Source organism: Hippichthys cyanospilos, chromosome 13 (assembly GCF_059441005.1).
Source record: "Hippichthys cyanospilos isolate Australia breed blue-spotted pipefish chromosome 13, RoL_Hcya_1.0, whole genome shotgun sequence".
NCBI lineage: Eukaryota > Metazoa > Chordata > Actinopteri > Syngnathiformes > Syngnathidae > Hippichthys > Hippichthys cyanospilos.
Genome location: NC_142381.1, coordinates 2,453,788 through 2,470,299, shown reverse-complemented (window position 1 = coordinate 2,470,299; position 16,512 = coordinate 2,453,788). Strand labels below are relative to the sequence as shown.

Sequence of the window (16,512 nt, the reverse complement as noted above, 5' to 3'; positions counted from 1 at the left end):
AGCATTGCGTTAAAATAGTTTTTAAACTGCGCTAAAGGGAAAACAATGTATTAATAGACAATCAGAAATTAAGAATAATGATGATTTGAGGAAAGTACTATTTGAAGACATGACATGACATGAAAAAACTATTTAGATCGATGCCAAGATCAATCAAGACACAGTTATCGATTGTGGTTTTAAGCTAGCAAAGCACAAGCTACCAATTTTTACTCAAGCTGGAAATGTTAGCATTGCGTTAAAATAGTTTTTAAACTGCTTAATAAATCAGAATTTATGATTGATGCTTTATTGCTTGGATTAAAATCGTAACAGTCCAGAATGACCAGAATTAATGAATCAATTAATGACTTTTGGGTTTATTGCTTGAAAACGGATTAAAATCGTAATTTTTGACTGCTCTTTCCCATCGGCGCAGCTGTTGGAAACGATCGAGTCTATTGTTGTTGCGTGCGTGTGTCTTCGAATGCCCAATGAATTCCTGGCAATAATCGAGTATGTACAACCACGTCCTTGAGTCTCAATGTGCGCTCGCCGCATGCGGCAGGAAACGCTTCATTAAAAACAAAACCCATTGTTGACATTTGACGACCTCTCTATTCCCCACGTTTCCTATTTGTATTCCCGCTCACACATCTTTGTGTTTTTTGGGAGGGAGGTAAGGGCGTAATGAAAAAACTCCTCTATAATTATCATTGTCCTCCATATTCATGGAGTCCAATAAAGTGGAAACGGCGAGGAAAAAATGTCGGTTACGGTTCAAAAGCGCGTTTGCTGACTTTGAAACGCGTATCGGGGTTTGCGGACGAGGCGGCGCTCGGGGATCCCGCTTTGACTTGTGGAAATGTAACGCGGCCGCAAACAGACAGAGAACATCTGAAAGCGCTGACGTCTCACGCGAGCTGTCTCACTCACAGGGTTTGTAGACGTTTGCTAAGCTTGAGTAACTCGTCCTTGCAAAATCGGACGCTCAGCATCGAATGATATGCAAATTCATAATCGGCACGGCTGAAAAACACTCTGATTGTCCTGAAAATGGATCTTTGGTCGTGTATATATATATATATATATATATATATATATATATATATATATATATATATATATATATATATATTAGGGTCATCCTGGCCTTTCAATTATGTCTCATTTGTTTGAATGATATATATATATATATATATATATATATATATATATATATATATATATATATATATATATATATATATATATATATATATATATATATATTAGGGTCTTCCTGGCCTTTCAATTATGTCTCATTTGTTTGAATAGAATGCAATTAGCTTTTGATTTCTTACTAAGATAAGCTTGGGCTCTGGTCTCAGGAACATATCCACGACACACACACACACACACACACACACACACTATACCCGTAAACCCCCAAATTATGCCTGGTTTCATCTAAACAAATCACACATATACTGTCATTTACACAGGAATAATGAGCAACATTATACAGTACGTAGTTTACACTACTATTAGCAGTGTATTAATAAACACGAATAATGTATAGAAACGTATACTATCCATATGGTTTAGGGAACTGTTAACAGTAGCAGTAATAATCACTGACGAGTTATTATGCAGAAGGGCATCTCGTTATATTTGGCGGGGATCGAAATGGCGGCTTTGCCCAGCGCGGTCCTGCACGAAAAAAGGCACGTTGCTCGGAATTGCATCATTTCCATAAACAATGAGCAAAGCGCGCATTAAATTTCGATTAGCGTAACAAGTCTCCGCACATGGCCCCGAGTTTACCTAGCCGGGGGGGTCTGCGGTCGCCCGTCATGCGTGTTTATTTTGCTTTCTCGAGTGAAGCGGTGCTTGACTTTGGTAATAGCGTAATGCATGTTTTCAACGCGGCCCCGCGGGGTGCGCGAGGTCGGGCTGGAACCCGCATTGTGGTTCCTTAAGCACCGCTTTGAGACGAGTCCACTAAGGTATCAGGAATAGTACGCGCTCTAATAGACACGAAGCGTCGCTACTCATGTGGTATCGGCGGTCGCTTTTCCGTAAACGGGGGAAACGTGTTCGTCCGCGGCTTTATTTTCGGTAACCGCAAAAAGTAGCGCGCTATGCAAACTATGCGTTGACTCGGATGTCCTTCGGGTCCATTTTGGCTGGGTTCTAACTGAAACCTTGGTGGTCCTTCCCTCCCACCGCGCAGGTGGAGATCACGCTGCAGGACGTCAACGACAACCCGCCCGTTTTCCCCAACGACATCCTGGACGTGAGCATCGAGGAGAACGTGGGGGACGGCTTCAGGATAATGCAGCTAACAGCCACGGATGCGGACGAGGTAACGGCTCCCCAAGTTTCTGTTAGGCCTCAGCGTTTTTGCACCTGTTTTGCACTGCGCCCAGATGCGCTACTACGGGAGGGACTTGGAATGGGAACGGGATCGGAATTTCAGGGGAGGCGCTAGCTCCTTTGCCTTGATCAAGGCCGCAACCGGAAGTCCATGGGGGTGAACATTTTGAAATCAGTTTTGATCCTTTGGGGATTTTGGTGAAAATTTGTCACATCTGAGAACCGTTTTGTTTTGGAATCAAACTGTATTAGGAAGAGATGGACACACGACTCCAGGGCTACGTCCAAAGTCTCAAGTCTTTGACCCTTAACCGCACGTTTTTCTACTTTAAATTCCTAAACAGGCAATAACTCTTGGATTTGAGAGAAATTTAGGGGTAGGTTAGAATTTAAACAACGGCTATTAAGGACGCTTTCCGAAGTTTTGCCTGTTGGGACTATCGACTGAAAGCAGCCGCTGTGCCTAGAAAGGGTTTAGTCCAAATCATGTCAAAAGAATGAGTCTGGTTCCAGATTTACACATCGGTAAATATTTGGGCTAGTCCATACATCCTTGATGGTAAAGAAAACGAGAACAAGCCACACCGTAGAGACTCATCATGTTCAAGCCCCAAAAGAATGAGTCTGGTTAAAGATTTAAAAAACGGTCAATATTTTGACTAGCTTAAACAGCCTTGATGGTAAAGAAAATTGGAGCAAGCCCCACCAGAGACTCATAATGTTCAATCCCCGAAAGAATGAGTCTGGTTTGAGATTTATTAAACGGTAAATACGTTGACCAGTCTAAACCGCCTTGATGGTAAAGAAAACGAGAACAAGCCACACCGTCGAGACTCATAAGGTTCTAGCCCCAAAAGAATGACTCTCGTATCTCAAGATGCGAGTCTTGAAAGGACGAGTTTAAGTCTAGTTGCAAATTTAAAAAAAATAGTGACCTCAGTCTCTCACGAGTCAAAGTCCAAGTTATACGTCCCCGTCTCTAGTATTAGGTGTACTTTAAACACCCATCACTCTGATAAGGTAAGTCGGTGTCACAGATATGAGTCAAACACCAGAAATGATTAAAACCTTTTGATTGCACTTATTTACATTTGTGGTGTTGATGTGACAAAATTTTGACCTGATTTATCCCTTCCAAGATTATGTACAATCTGTCAAATACCGCTGCGCCGGTTGTTAGCTCGTTAACCAAACCGCTAGCGTGAGAGCTATCAGAATTGTGTCACTCCAACCACGCGGTACAAATCCAGCCCGAGAGTATCGACATGAGTGGCTTCTTCACACCAGCGCGAACCACTCGTGCCGCTCCAGCAACAAAGCGGGATTAGCGGCCGTGACAGACGCTAGCTCGGCGCGGCTAAAATTAGCCCCTGACCTTTGTTGCACCTGGCCGAGACAGATTACCAACTCTCGTTTGCTCCGGCATACCGACACGTTGACCCACTCGCCGCGTAATCCCCTAAGACACCGCGCCGACATGTGCACTTGGACATTGTTCCAATGTCTCGCAAGTTTTGCACGTTATCCGAGAGGTCCCGCGGGAGGCGTGTCCTGCCCTGCTGCTAATCCCTCCTGCTTTACATCGCTGGCTCACTCTTTGAGAAATATTAATAAACCGCTGCTTATTTTTAAGTCCCTTTTTTCACCGTTTCAAGGATATTTCTTTCAACAGTCTTAACCATTTTATTTCAGATTTATTACAGGGAATGTAGAGGAGTCCATTTAGTGTGAAACCAAGATGATGTCATAAAAACACATTCCAAACGTGTATTTTTACATTTTTCAAGGGTCTAGACAGTCATTTTTTTGAGGATTACTTTAGGTTACTTCGTACTTTTGCTGTAAATTTATGTCGGTAATTGATTACTAAAGTAATTGTTCACTTTAGTATTTATAATTGAAAGTAATTGAACAAAATAATATAGTAAGTGCTACTTACATATAATGTAAATGTATACGATTAAATCAAATCATAAATAAAACAAAAATAGAGGAAAAATGAAATTTGATTTACCTTTGAGTGACTTTGACGTGAGCTACTTACGGCCATAATCCCTAGTGATCTTAGCCTAGCCTGGCCAATAGTTTGAATTAAGCACTAAAATGCACAATAAATATGATATTGTAAGCACTCACACGAAATAAAATCTTTAGCATAGCATCTTAGTGACACTGTGACAAAAGCAGACCAGCATCTTAGTTATGTGTTGATGCGAACAGAAAATAAGAGCAAGACACCTAAGAACACCTGAAGAGGGAGGCACAAAAACAAACACAGACAACACACAGAACTTCTTGATGCCGTAAAGAGAGAAAAATGCTGTAAAGAGGGGTCGAAAAAATTAGATGAAAAAGAAAAAAAACGTAAGCCAGGGAAGCCGTAAACCGGGGGTCCACTGTAATCGGAAATGTTAACTTTAGTACTTAATTACCTAAAGTAATTAATATAATTTAGCTGGGATTGAATGTGTACTCTTGAAAAACGTATGAGTACGTGTTTGGGATTGAATGACTTAAGTAATTGGAACATTTGTCTTCCGAAGTAAACGTGAAACATTGAATCTGGATGACATCAGCGGGTTTTCCCGTCGTTAGCCGCTCAGTCACAATATGGACATTAAATCCGGGTTCAAAAAGCCGAGCCGGAGAGTTCACAAAGACTAAGAACGGTCTCGAGTTTAAACGGCGAGGCCGCGTAATTTTCACCGTCGCAGCTGTTGGCCTCCATTCCGCGTCGTCGCGTGAGGAAAGTCATAAAGTGGCACTCGGAGGATTTTTTTTTTTTCGGTGACTGAACATATCGACTGTAAATCTCAGAGCCAGAGGCAGGTTTGGGAGCCGGGTCAGAACGCTGGATTTTAGGGACGTTATTTGGCCTTTCATCTCCAAAAGGCATATGGAATTGAAATTATGCTCACTTTTTCCTTACGCGCATGGCAGTCTGAGCCGTGGCCCACAAGCTATTTTTTTTCATTAGCCCAAAAAAAATCTCATTTACCAGGAGCCCGATCGAGGGAGGGAGAAAAAAAAGACGACATACTGGAGATGTTTTGTTGAAAAAAAAATGGAGTCGCTAAGTAAAAATTCGATTCCGGCCAAGTTCGTTGCCCACATCCTCGCACAGGAAACCGACGTCGCACTGACACCGGGAACGGATCGGAAGATTCCCCTTTGAGGCCAAGCTGTTGACCAGCTGACAGGCAGAATGCAGACATCATATCCCGGTCCTAACAGGGTCGTAAAATCCTGTCTGGCCGGCCCTGTTTTCGCCCCAGAAACACTGAATGGAAATCAAGTGTTTAAGCCCTTGGACCGATACGGGTTGGACTTCTTTTGAAAACCTTTGTCACCTCATCTGACTGACATTTTTTTTTATTAGATTTCTTAACCCCCTGTGGAAAATTTCACATGTGCATTTTTAATGAGGAAAAATTGCAACAGCAGGTGCTCCAGGACATTTTTTTTTTTTTTTGCGTTGAAATGAACATCACCTAGCGGGAGCTCATGAAGCCGACGCAAAAGCATTAAAAACACCCGCAGCTGCTTTATCCATTGATTCTTTTCAAGGCTTTCTTCGACTCCCCGTCCAAGGAAGAGCGCCACAACCATTATGCAAATGCCAGGCAATACTCGAAAATTTCTGATTCGGGACGTGGCCGGAGCGCCTCACTAAAAACGCATCCGGGAGGAATTCGAACCGAACTCCGAGCCGCCTCAGCTGGCACCTGGAAGAGAACCATCTCCACCGATTATAGGAGCTTCTCCGCCTAAGGGAGAGCCTAGAAACACTATGGCGCCGCTCTCATTCTTTCGGTCACAACCCGCAACGTAGATGGACGGTAAACCTTCTTCGCGTCCGTGTCACAGGAGACGCCGCTAAGAACCTTCTGCTAATCTCTCGCTTCATCCCGAGGTCCTTGAACTCATCCCGAATCTTGAGATGGCACCCCTTTTCTTCCGAGGACCGCGGTCCAGATTTTGAGGCGTCAATGTGAATATGTACGGTATTCACAACCGTATCCGGGACAAGAAAAAACTTTCGACAATTAGAAGCACATCTGCAAATCTGGGCTTTATTTTTCTGTGGCTTCTGGGCTATTTGCGGGAAAAATATTTTTAACGACCTAGCATACCGCAAGACAGCGCCAAATGATGTTAAAATGTAGCATGTGGCAAATCCATGGTCGAAACTACAAATACGGCACGACTGCAGAGTATTTGGGGGTTTATTTCCTCTCAGTTTCCTCCGATCGCATCTTTCCTGTTGCCCTTCCCGACACGTCAACACAACTGCCATCTTGGCCGTTGATTACGAAAGGCCTGGAAAGCCGTTCAAATCCGAGCCGCGGCTACTTCTCTTTTTCCTGGATAGCCAGCGCGTCAAATAGAAACAGGTGACGGGTGTCAGCACGTAGTTTTTCAAACGTCTGCGTTGCCCAGTTTGTCTTCAAGCCTTCGGTCCGCTAAATGAGTTTCCTTCTGCTCCTACTGGAAGGCTGCTGTTTAATTGGTTACCCCCCCCCCCCCCCCCCCCCCCGACCCCCCTTTCCCAATGATGTGTCTATCGAGGGCTGTAAAGCAGACTTGAGTCAAGGTCAAGAATCGGAGCGCTGTTAGCGTGTAAGATCTTAATCACGTGCTTTGCAAAAAAAGATGACTTCAAAGAATCCAAGCTAATTTTTTTTCACGGCGGTTTTCTCAGAACGTTGCGGCCCGCCTGCCACGAATATTAATTGGCAAAGCCCCGAGCGTTGGTTTCCGGCCTGCGGCCCAGGTGGCTGATGGGATTGCCAGAGCGAGAGACACTGATTGATGACAGCGGGGTTTTTAGATGAGTACAGCCTCGCGCCGGCTGCCTTCTTACTTTTTTGCTTTTATTGCGCCTGGACCACAGAAGGGGTCTCTGGTAATGCAATGAGACAAGGTCAAGCGTTTAGGAAAAAAAAAAAATCGAGATAAGAGCTCGTCGGGAGTTGTGGCTGCAGCGACTCGGAGAACATGTTTGAAATTGTTAGCCTGTTTCGACTAAGGGTTTTGGCTAGGTGAAACGGGCAGCGTGATTTTGTCTTCTTAGGTCTGTTTGTACCATCGTGGTACCTGCTTTTGGGGGCGGGATAGCTAACATTTTTAATGAATTAATGAGTTTTTTTTCTCTCTAAACGACTCAGTGGTATGAGCTCTATCCATACATATGTAGTTTTTTATGAAATACAAGGCAAAATACCCAACTTGAAAATGTGGGTCAAGCTCACCGCTTTTCCCCCACTCATACAAAGTAACTACAAGTTTGAAGAAAGTCGGTGTTTTCGTGTAGGATAAAAAAATAACATCTCAACCCCCGCTAAAGAGCTTGGTTCAAAAATCGCAGGAAATGCAATGGAACACATAGGTTTAACATCCATCGAAAAAAACGTGGATTATAATGAGTGTGGGTATGTCCAAATTGGTACCCGTGAACGTATGCGTCGTAATTATTTAGTACGCCAAGCTGCAACGCTTTAGAATTTGCAGCACGGTTGTATTTTGAACTTTAACATGATTATATAATAAGCGTGAAATTTCAACTCCAATTTTTCCAATTTTTTCATGATGAAATCATGAAAAATTTGGGAACTTTTTAGGTCCCAAATTGGTACCGTTTATGCTGGAGGGTTAAACCGATGACTTCTTTTTCCCCTGTAACCCGAAGGGCCCGAACGCACTGGTGACGTACACCATCATCAGCGGCGCTGACGACAGTTTCCGGATTGACCCCGAGTCCGGAGATCTGATCGCCACCAAGAAGCTGGACCGGGAACGGCGCTCCAGTTACTCGCTGCTGGTGCGCGCCGACGACGGGAAGCAGTCGTCCGACATGAGGCTCAACATCACCGTGGAGGACGTCAACGACCACACGCCCAAGTTCTCGCGCCCGACGTACTCCTTTGACATCCCGGAAGACACGCCGTCGGGTAGGAACTTGGGGTTTGGACCAGCGCTGTTTATAATCATTTAGCCTAACACTTGAATTTTTTTTTTTTTTTTCGTGAATGATTAATACTTTTAAAACTAGACTTTTGCACCTGCTGTCAACTGTAAATGACATCACATGCGCTATAGGCTCAGGTAAGGACCAATCACAGCTCAGCTCATCACGTGACCAACAGGTGAGTCGTGATTGGTCGTCACTTGAGACTTTTGAGCACCGGTGATGTCAGTCGACAGCAAGTTGAAAAATGTAACTTTAAAGGGATTAATTACATTTTAAAAAGTGATGAAATTATTTTAAGACAAAATTTTTAATTTTACAGGTAAAAATGGCAGTTTAGATGGACTATCCCTTTAAGAAAGTTATAGACAAGTTTACATTAAAGCTGATTTGAAATCGCTCTTTATTATTTTTGTCAATATTTTCCACAGGATTATTTTTTTCCACGAATCAAATTTTGTTGGGTTCAATTCTTTTATTAAATCGTCAATCGGTCATAATGGTCCAGAATGATTGACGAAAATAGCAGCGCGAAGACCGCGTGGTCAGAAAATCCAATTCTGGGGTCGGGTCAGTGGTTTTTTTCGTCTTTGATACCGGATTTTGTTTTGTCTCCACATGCTCTCATAGTTTTTCTCAAGTACAAGTCTTTGTGTACCCTGTGACAGACTGGCGACCATTCACCTTCTATTCTTTGACCGCAAGCTGTAAAGTGGAAAATACACATGAAATGAAAAGCATTTTCCACCGTTAAAGTATTCAGCGGTAGCCATAGTAACAGAGCATTAAAAATGGTATATTGTATTTATCAATTTCGTGAAGGACCGGCAGTCTGCCAGAGCTTTTATAAAAAAAAAATAGATTGAGCGAGTGAATCATCGGTAGTGAAAAAAAAAATCTAGCGATAACCCCCGCTGAGTTTTTATTTAATCGCATTGGCGGTGACAAGCGAATCCTTGAAGGGTTTTTTGTGTCATCGACTGTCTCGCAGGCTCCATTGTGGCGGCGATTCTCGCCAGCGACTCTGACTCAGGGGTGAACGGCGAGGTCACCTACTCGCTGGAGGACGAGGACGAGGATCAGACCTTCATGCTGAACCCGGTCACCGGGGTTTTCAACGTGACGCGGCCGCTGGACTACGAGAGTCGGCAGTACGTCATTTTGACGGCCAAGGCCGTGGACGGCGGGGGACAGGCCAGCGCCGTCCGGGTCTACTTCAACATCCTGGACGTCAACGACAACGCGCCCGCCTTTAACACCAGCGCGTACAGCGCTTCGGTTTTGGAGAGCCTGCCGCCGGGATCCGCCATCATTACCGTCAGTGCCAGTGATGCCGATGACGGTACGTACACGGACGCTAATTGGCATACAGTACGCACGTTAACATTTATCTTTGACATTTACTACATTTACTTTTAAAGTTGACAAACCCGGCTTGGTCAACTTTTTCCCTCACAGCATTTGTCAGAATTAATCATAACCACAAAATTAAAAAATTTTTTTTGCAACACTGCTTAATTTTGCAAGAAAGGTAGAAAACAGTAGCACAAACATGCTTCTGGTTGGCAAATATTTTTATTAAGTGTACTTTTAAAGTTGACCACCCGACTTGGTCAACTTTTCCCCCGTAGCATTAGTCTGAATTAACCATGACCAGAAAATTAAAATTGTTTTTTGCAACACAGTAGCACAAACATGCTTCTGGTAGGGCTTGAAGGCAAATATTTTTTATTAAGTGTACTTTTAAAGTTGACTGACCTGACTTGGTCAACTTTTTCCCCCGCACCATTAGTCTGAATTAACCATGACCAGAAAATTTAAATTGTTTTTTTTTTGCAACACTGCTTAGTTTTGCAAGAAAGGTAGAAAACAGTAGTACAAACATGCTTTTGGTAGGGCTTGAAGCAAATATTTTTTATTAAGTGTACTTTTAAAGTTGACTGACCTGACTTGGTCAACTTTTCCCCCCACAGCATTAGTCTGAATTAACCATGACCAGAAAATTAAAATTGTTTTTTTGCAAAACGGCATAGTTTTGCAAGAAAGGTAGAAAACAATAGCACAAACTTGCTTCCGGTAAAGCTGAAGGCAAATATTTTATTCAGTGTACTTTTAAAGTTGACAGACCCGACTTGGTCAACTTTTTTCCGGTAGCATTAGTCTGAATTAACCATGACCAGAAAATTAAAAGAAACATGTTTATTAAAACGGTGGCACTAACATGCTTCTGGTGGAGTGACAAGATCAATTTTTATTCAACTTACTTTTAAACGACTTACCCGACTTGGTCAGCTTTTCCCCTCCAGTTTTAGCATGAATTAACCACTTTGCCTTCCTTGATTTCTTCATGTAATCTATTCAAAGTTGTCCTTGTAATTGGACCATTTGTCTGGATGAAAGCTTCCAGGAATCTTGATGTTTGTGGTCTCTTTGTGGTCAAAATTAAATTAAACCCTACTTTGGTGCCCAAACAAACACCACAGCACATCCAGCCCCCTATTCGCTACGGGCGGATGTGGCATTCATAACTAATGTTCCGAGGGCAGACGGTAAAAATAATCGCAAAATAAGAATACGTCCCGACCGGATCACCAACGGAGCTCATATTGGGAAACGTGGTCCTTTTGTACACAACTTCATATTTCATCTCGTGCACGCATCATATATCGCGGCAGCGGAACCTCGCGTCACGCATCACATCCCTTTGAAAATACAACACCATGTGATTAAGAGTGAGATCAGGTAGTGGCTTTTGCCAAGCCCGCCGTAATTACCGGGACCTTAATGTGACCTACATTCCCGGTCCGGTCCTCCTGCCGCAGTCTCATAAAACCTATAGCGGCCCGTTCCCACTACCCAAATAAAACGAGGCCATTGTTAGCGCTTCCTAAGCCCTGCCCTTTGACCCGGCCCCCCATTCGTCTTTGGACAGCGCCGCCCGAACTGGGATGGAAGCCTTTGATAAGGGATTACTTGTGTACTGTAAATACGCTCTCCCCGGGAAGGTGCGGATGCTTTCCCCATGACTGCGCTTCTGAGTTCAATGAGCCGTACTCAATTTGAGATCGTTTCAGCCTTTCGAGTTGCAAATACGGACGACATAGCGGGAATTTATTGCTTGTTTGTTTTGACGCCAAAGCGAAGGCGCAGAGAATGGATCCGCGGGTACGTGAAGGAACGTGAGATTTTAACGAGGTTCCTGCAGATATCAGCAAATCTAACATGATAATAAATGGTCATTTTTTTTCTTTTCTAATTAAGAGTAAATTAATTGGAACAAAATGACGTATAATTCAATTTTTGTACAGTGACTCCTTTCCATGTTTGCTTTTGTTAGGTTTTGCGCAGATGAACGTTGCCATTAGTGACACGATTTTCCAGCAGACGACTCAAGAGTAAAATAGATGTCATGTAAAATTTCTTCTGGAGGGAATAAATACAATACACGAAGAGATATCACTAAACACAACAAATAAAACTGGAACCTTTTCATCCTTGAGGCGGAGGTTCTCAAATAGGGGTACGTAAAAACACGTAAGGGGTGCGTGACAGGAACAGTACAGTTTTCTTTTCAAATGAAGAGAAAATTGATTGGAACACGAATCAACTTATTAAGAAAAACAGGCGACTTTTTCATCCTTACAGCGGTGGTTCTCAAATAGGAGTACATGAGATTTTAACAAGGTCTCTGTATGTATCGGCAACAATACCATGTTCTTTTCAAATTGAGAGCAAATTGATTGGAACATGACTCAACTTATTGCTAAATTATGTCATGATGATGCCTTTGTAAAACCTCGCATGCCTTTTTTTGTTTCGTTGTAAAAAACATCCTCACGACAGTAGTTTTGAAATAGGTGTCGTAAAGGCACCACCTAATGGGGTACATGAGATTTTATTAGGGTTTCTGTGGTTATCAGCAAATCAAATTTAATACTTTACTATGCTGTGATAGGAACAATGCAGTTTCCATTTCAGACTGAGAGCAAATTGATCGGAACATGAACCAACTTATTGCCAAATTACGTCATAGTGATTTCTTTGCCAAATTTTGCATGCCTTTATTTTGTTAAGCTTTAAAAACCAGCGAATTTTTACATCCTTACGGCAGTAATTCTCAAAGTACGCCAAGGCATGTAAAGTGGTACATGAGATTTTAACAGGGTCTAATTTCTCATCTAATTTCATACTTTGCGGCGACAATAACAGTACATTTTTGTTTTCAAATCAAGAGCAAATCAATTGGAACATGAAGCTGCCCTACGTGGTGCCATCTTGGAACGAAACAAAACAGACGCCGCGACATGATCTATCGTTTGAAGCCGCTAATTATAATCCCGCGTTCAATCATTGCGCGGTCGCTTAACTAATGTGCCTATTGTAAAAACCGCATCCAGAAGCTCTTTGTTTGTCCGATAACTACTCGCCGTCCCCCCAAGATTGCATCTTCCACTCTGCAAAGACGAGAGCGGGGGAGTTCCAGCCGTTGTGCGTCCACAATTTGTGGAAATGGATGCCAGACCGTGCATCTAAGCACATCTAGCATATCTCGCGACGTCATCTGGAACAATGAACGGCGGCGGAACATGTTTGACCTTCCACCATCCCGCACAATGCATTTTTTATCCGGCTCATTTGTAATCCAACGTCATATAAGAGCGCGGTTTGTCATTTTATTTTCCGTAATCTCGAAATTCCCTCGGCGTAATTAAAGCGACGCAAAACGAAACGTACGCCGTAATGTTCCTGCGCCTGCGTTGTTTTAATTCCAATCAAATGGAGTTGAAGCAAATTCTCCAAATTTAGGCCCGGGAGCTAAATACAGGGTGACCCAAAAAGATGCGTACCCATATTTTTTCTTACCTACTACTACTACTACTACCTACTACTACTACATACTAAACCATAGGTGTGGAACTCCAGTCCTCAAGGGCCGGCATCCCGCATGTTTTCCGGTTTTCTTTCCCCAACACACCTGATTCAAATAATTATCTCATTAGCAAGCTCTGCGGGAGCTTCGAAATGATTTTGAATCAGGTGTTTTTGAGGGGAAAAGCTTTGAAAACATGTAGGATACCGGCCCTCGAGGACTGGAGTTTCACACCTGGGTACTAAACCCTAACCCTGAAAACTGCCATCGCAGCAAAAATAAGAGGAGTGTGTAAAAGCGACGAGTACAGCTTTGCTTGCAACGGAATGGTGGACATTTGGAAGACATCTTGGGAAAGCCATAAATTGTCTAAAAATGGACACAAATAGCTGAAACTCTGGTGAATGGTCTTCCATAAACATATCTTTTACATTGGACCATTTAGGATACCGGTGTGCGGTTACAGTTCGACAGGTGCTTTTACAGTCACAATTTCTATTCTCCTCACGTGTCGTATTCCCTTGCCGGGGGGGACAGCTGAAGGACAAAAGCTGGTCCTGAGATGACGAGAAAAAGGCAAGGTTTTCGTTTGCAAACAGGAAAAACAAACAAACAAGAAGACAAAAACAACCTTGGCTGACGTCCGGACACCGAAAACAATCAGTGGTTTCCTGGTTTGCGGGGTTTTTTTTGTTTTTTTCGGGACGCAGACATCCACTTCCCATTCGGAACCTTGGAAGCTATTTTTTGCCGCGTATGTTCTTTGTGTCGGATTTGAAAGATGCTATGTCAACACAATTGACAAAAAAAAAAAAGATGACCCGAGATTATTCTGTCACCCGTTGATGTATTTATATTTCTGTCATGTCCTTTATTCAAAAATTAAAAGGTTAAAGAAATCTAAACTCAATATTTTCAATTATTTGATTAATTTGTCTTTTTAAAAAGCAAAGATTTGAAAATGAGTTAAATAGTGAAATCGAGATTTTGCAAATGTGGAAGAGGGCTGGACAAGACATTTACAATAACTACTAACTACTTAAAGGGATAGTCCACTTATTTAGCCGGAAAAAAAGTTAATATTTTATCGATAATTAACTCTTTTAGTATCAGTCATTTTTTAACATTCCTTTAGACTAACACATGAAAGTTTGTGAAAATAATAAATCAGAAACTGGGATGGAATGTCAATACTTAAAAGGAAAAAAAACAAAAACGTAAAATTACGTCTTTGGGATTGAATGACTTGAATTCCATTCCAATCATGTTTCAGCATAGGATTGTCACATGACCAACCAGAACGAGTGATGATTGGTCGTTCCCGGTGTTACGAAATGTGCAAATATCCGATTTTGAATAAACACAAATAAACAAGTTTCTGGCTGAAACTCAATTCTGAAAATAGCTGTCGAAGAATTTGACAGTCCATTAGTCGATGAATTTTGACGGCTCCCGTTGCAAAGTTCGCAGCTGCCACAGGAAGTAAATAGAACTAAGTTGAACGTTTTTTTGACGCGTTATAAAATTTCAAATCATCTCCCAAATGAAAGCCCGAACATCACAGCCCTAATTGAAATCATCGTTTCCCAAAAATCAGATTAATGAATCCATGATGTGTCTTGCAGGTCTCAATGGACAGCTTCTCTACAAAATTGCTTCAGGGGACCCGCAGGACCACTTTGTTCTCACCAAAGAAGGAGTCCTGCAAACCAAGAAGGTCTTGGACAGGGAGACGCAGTCCTTCTACAACCTGGTGATCACGGTCAACGACCTGGCTCCGCCTCCCATGAGCCGCTTCACAAGCACCGCCCAGGTGTCCGTCATCCTCCTGGACGTCAACGACTGCCCGCCGACGTTCGTCTCGCAAAAGATGACCTACATCCAGGAGAACACGCCGGTGGACACCTCGGTGTTCACCGCCAGGGCCACGGACGCCGACAGCGGGCCCAACAGCTACATCGAGTATTCTCTCAAGGGACCTTTCGGGAACAAGTTCAGCATCGGTACCATCGACGGGGACGTTCGGTTGATCGGAGAACTGGACCGAGAGGAGCTCGCTAACCACACTCTGACGGTGGTCGCCACCGATAAAGGCGAGCCGCCGTTGTCCTCCACCATGGAGGTGACCATGTTGGTTCTGGACGTCAACGACAACACGCCGAGCTTCACTCAAAATATCTACGACGTTGAGATCGAGGAGAGCACCTTGACCGGGACGGACATCATCCAGGTGTTTGCTACCGACGCCGACGAAGGTACAAACGGGCAAATCCGCTTCTCCGTCTCAGAAGGCAATACCAACGGAGACTTTAGGATGGATTCGGTCACGGGGATGGTGTCGGTGGCCAGGACGCTTGACCGCGAAGTGCAGTCGTCCTACTCGTTGGTCGTCCAAGCGTCCGACCGGGGAAGTAGTCCGCGGGTAGACCGCGCCACGGTCAACATCGTGTTGCTGGACGTCAACGATTGCTTGCCCCTGTTTGAGCTCTCGCCTTACACCGTCAACGTTCAGGAGAACCTTAAGGATCTACCAACCAACATCCTGCAGGTGACTTGATTTACTTACTAGGTTTTGTCAAATGTTTGGTTTTACTTATGGAAACGTTTCTAGGTTTAGTTATCGTCATTACACCCGCACAAATTTAAGGAAACAAAACTGAACAGGCTTGAACCGTTCTAGAAGCATACAATGAAAATGACCAACAGAGGGATACAAGCAAAAACCCGTCGGGACTTACAGTAATAAGAGGTTCCCATGGGTCTTAGATGAGTAAAGAAAAACTTGAGGGACATGAAGGGGAGGGGAGGAAGAAAAAAACAAGACTTCACCCATACCCCCAGCAGGGGCCATAGCATAAGCCTGGAAAAAAAAAAAAAACATAGACGTACATCAGCACAAATTTCAAGACATACATGTTGGAGACATGACTTAACCAGGCTAGACTAGCGTAGACATGGTTATGTGGGGACCGACTGAAGTTTGGGTTTTGTACAATTTCTGTGTACGTGCAGTATGTGTACGCATCAGTGTCCTTCAGTCAATCAATCAATCAAATTTTATTTGTACAGCCCTAAATCACCGAAGTCTCAAAAGGCTTCACAGATGAAAAGAGGTCATGTGGAGACTTCTTTGGAAAAAAGAAGTCATCCAGAGACATCTTTTCGGTGTAAGGTACACAACAGCCTCCCCTGTCAAAGCTCCCAGGAGGAAAAACTCAAAAACCCCAATTAGGGGAAAATCAGAAACCTCCAGAAGGTACCACAGGTGGGAGGAGCCCCCTTCCAGGCCCGCAGCTTGAAAGCCATTGGGCAGGAACCATCCCACATTCCAACCAAG

The 16,512-nt window shown here is 43.3% G+C and overlaps 1 protein-coding gene across 1 annotated transcript in view; it reads left to right on the top strand.

Annotated features, from left to right (window-relative positions):
• fat4 (FAT atypical cadherin 4) overlaps positions 1 to 16,512 on the top strand; it is a 112,859-nt gene that overhangs the window by 57,173 nt on the left and 39,174 nt on the right. The window contains exons 2-5 of the mRNA XM_088432036.1: positions 2,195 to 2,326; positions 8,027 to 8,288; positions 9,297 to 9,647; positions 14,801 to 15,723. Of these exons, the coding sequence (XP_088288162.1) occupies positions 2,195 to 2,326; positions 8,027 to 8,288; positions 9,297 to 9,647; positions 14,801 to 15,723 (1,668 nt within the window). The remainder of the gene's footprint in view (positions 1 to 2,194; positions 2,327 to 8,026; positions 8,289 to 9,296; positions 9,648 to 14,800; positions 15,724 to 16,512) is intronic.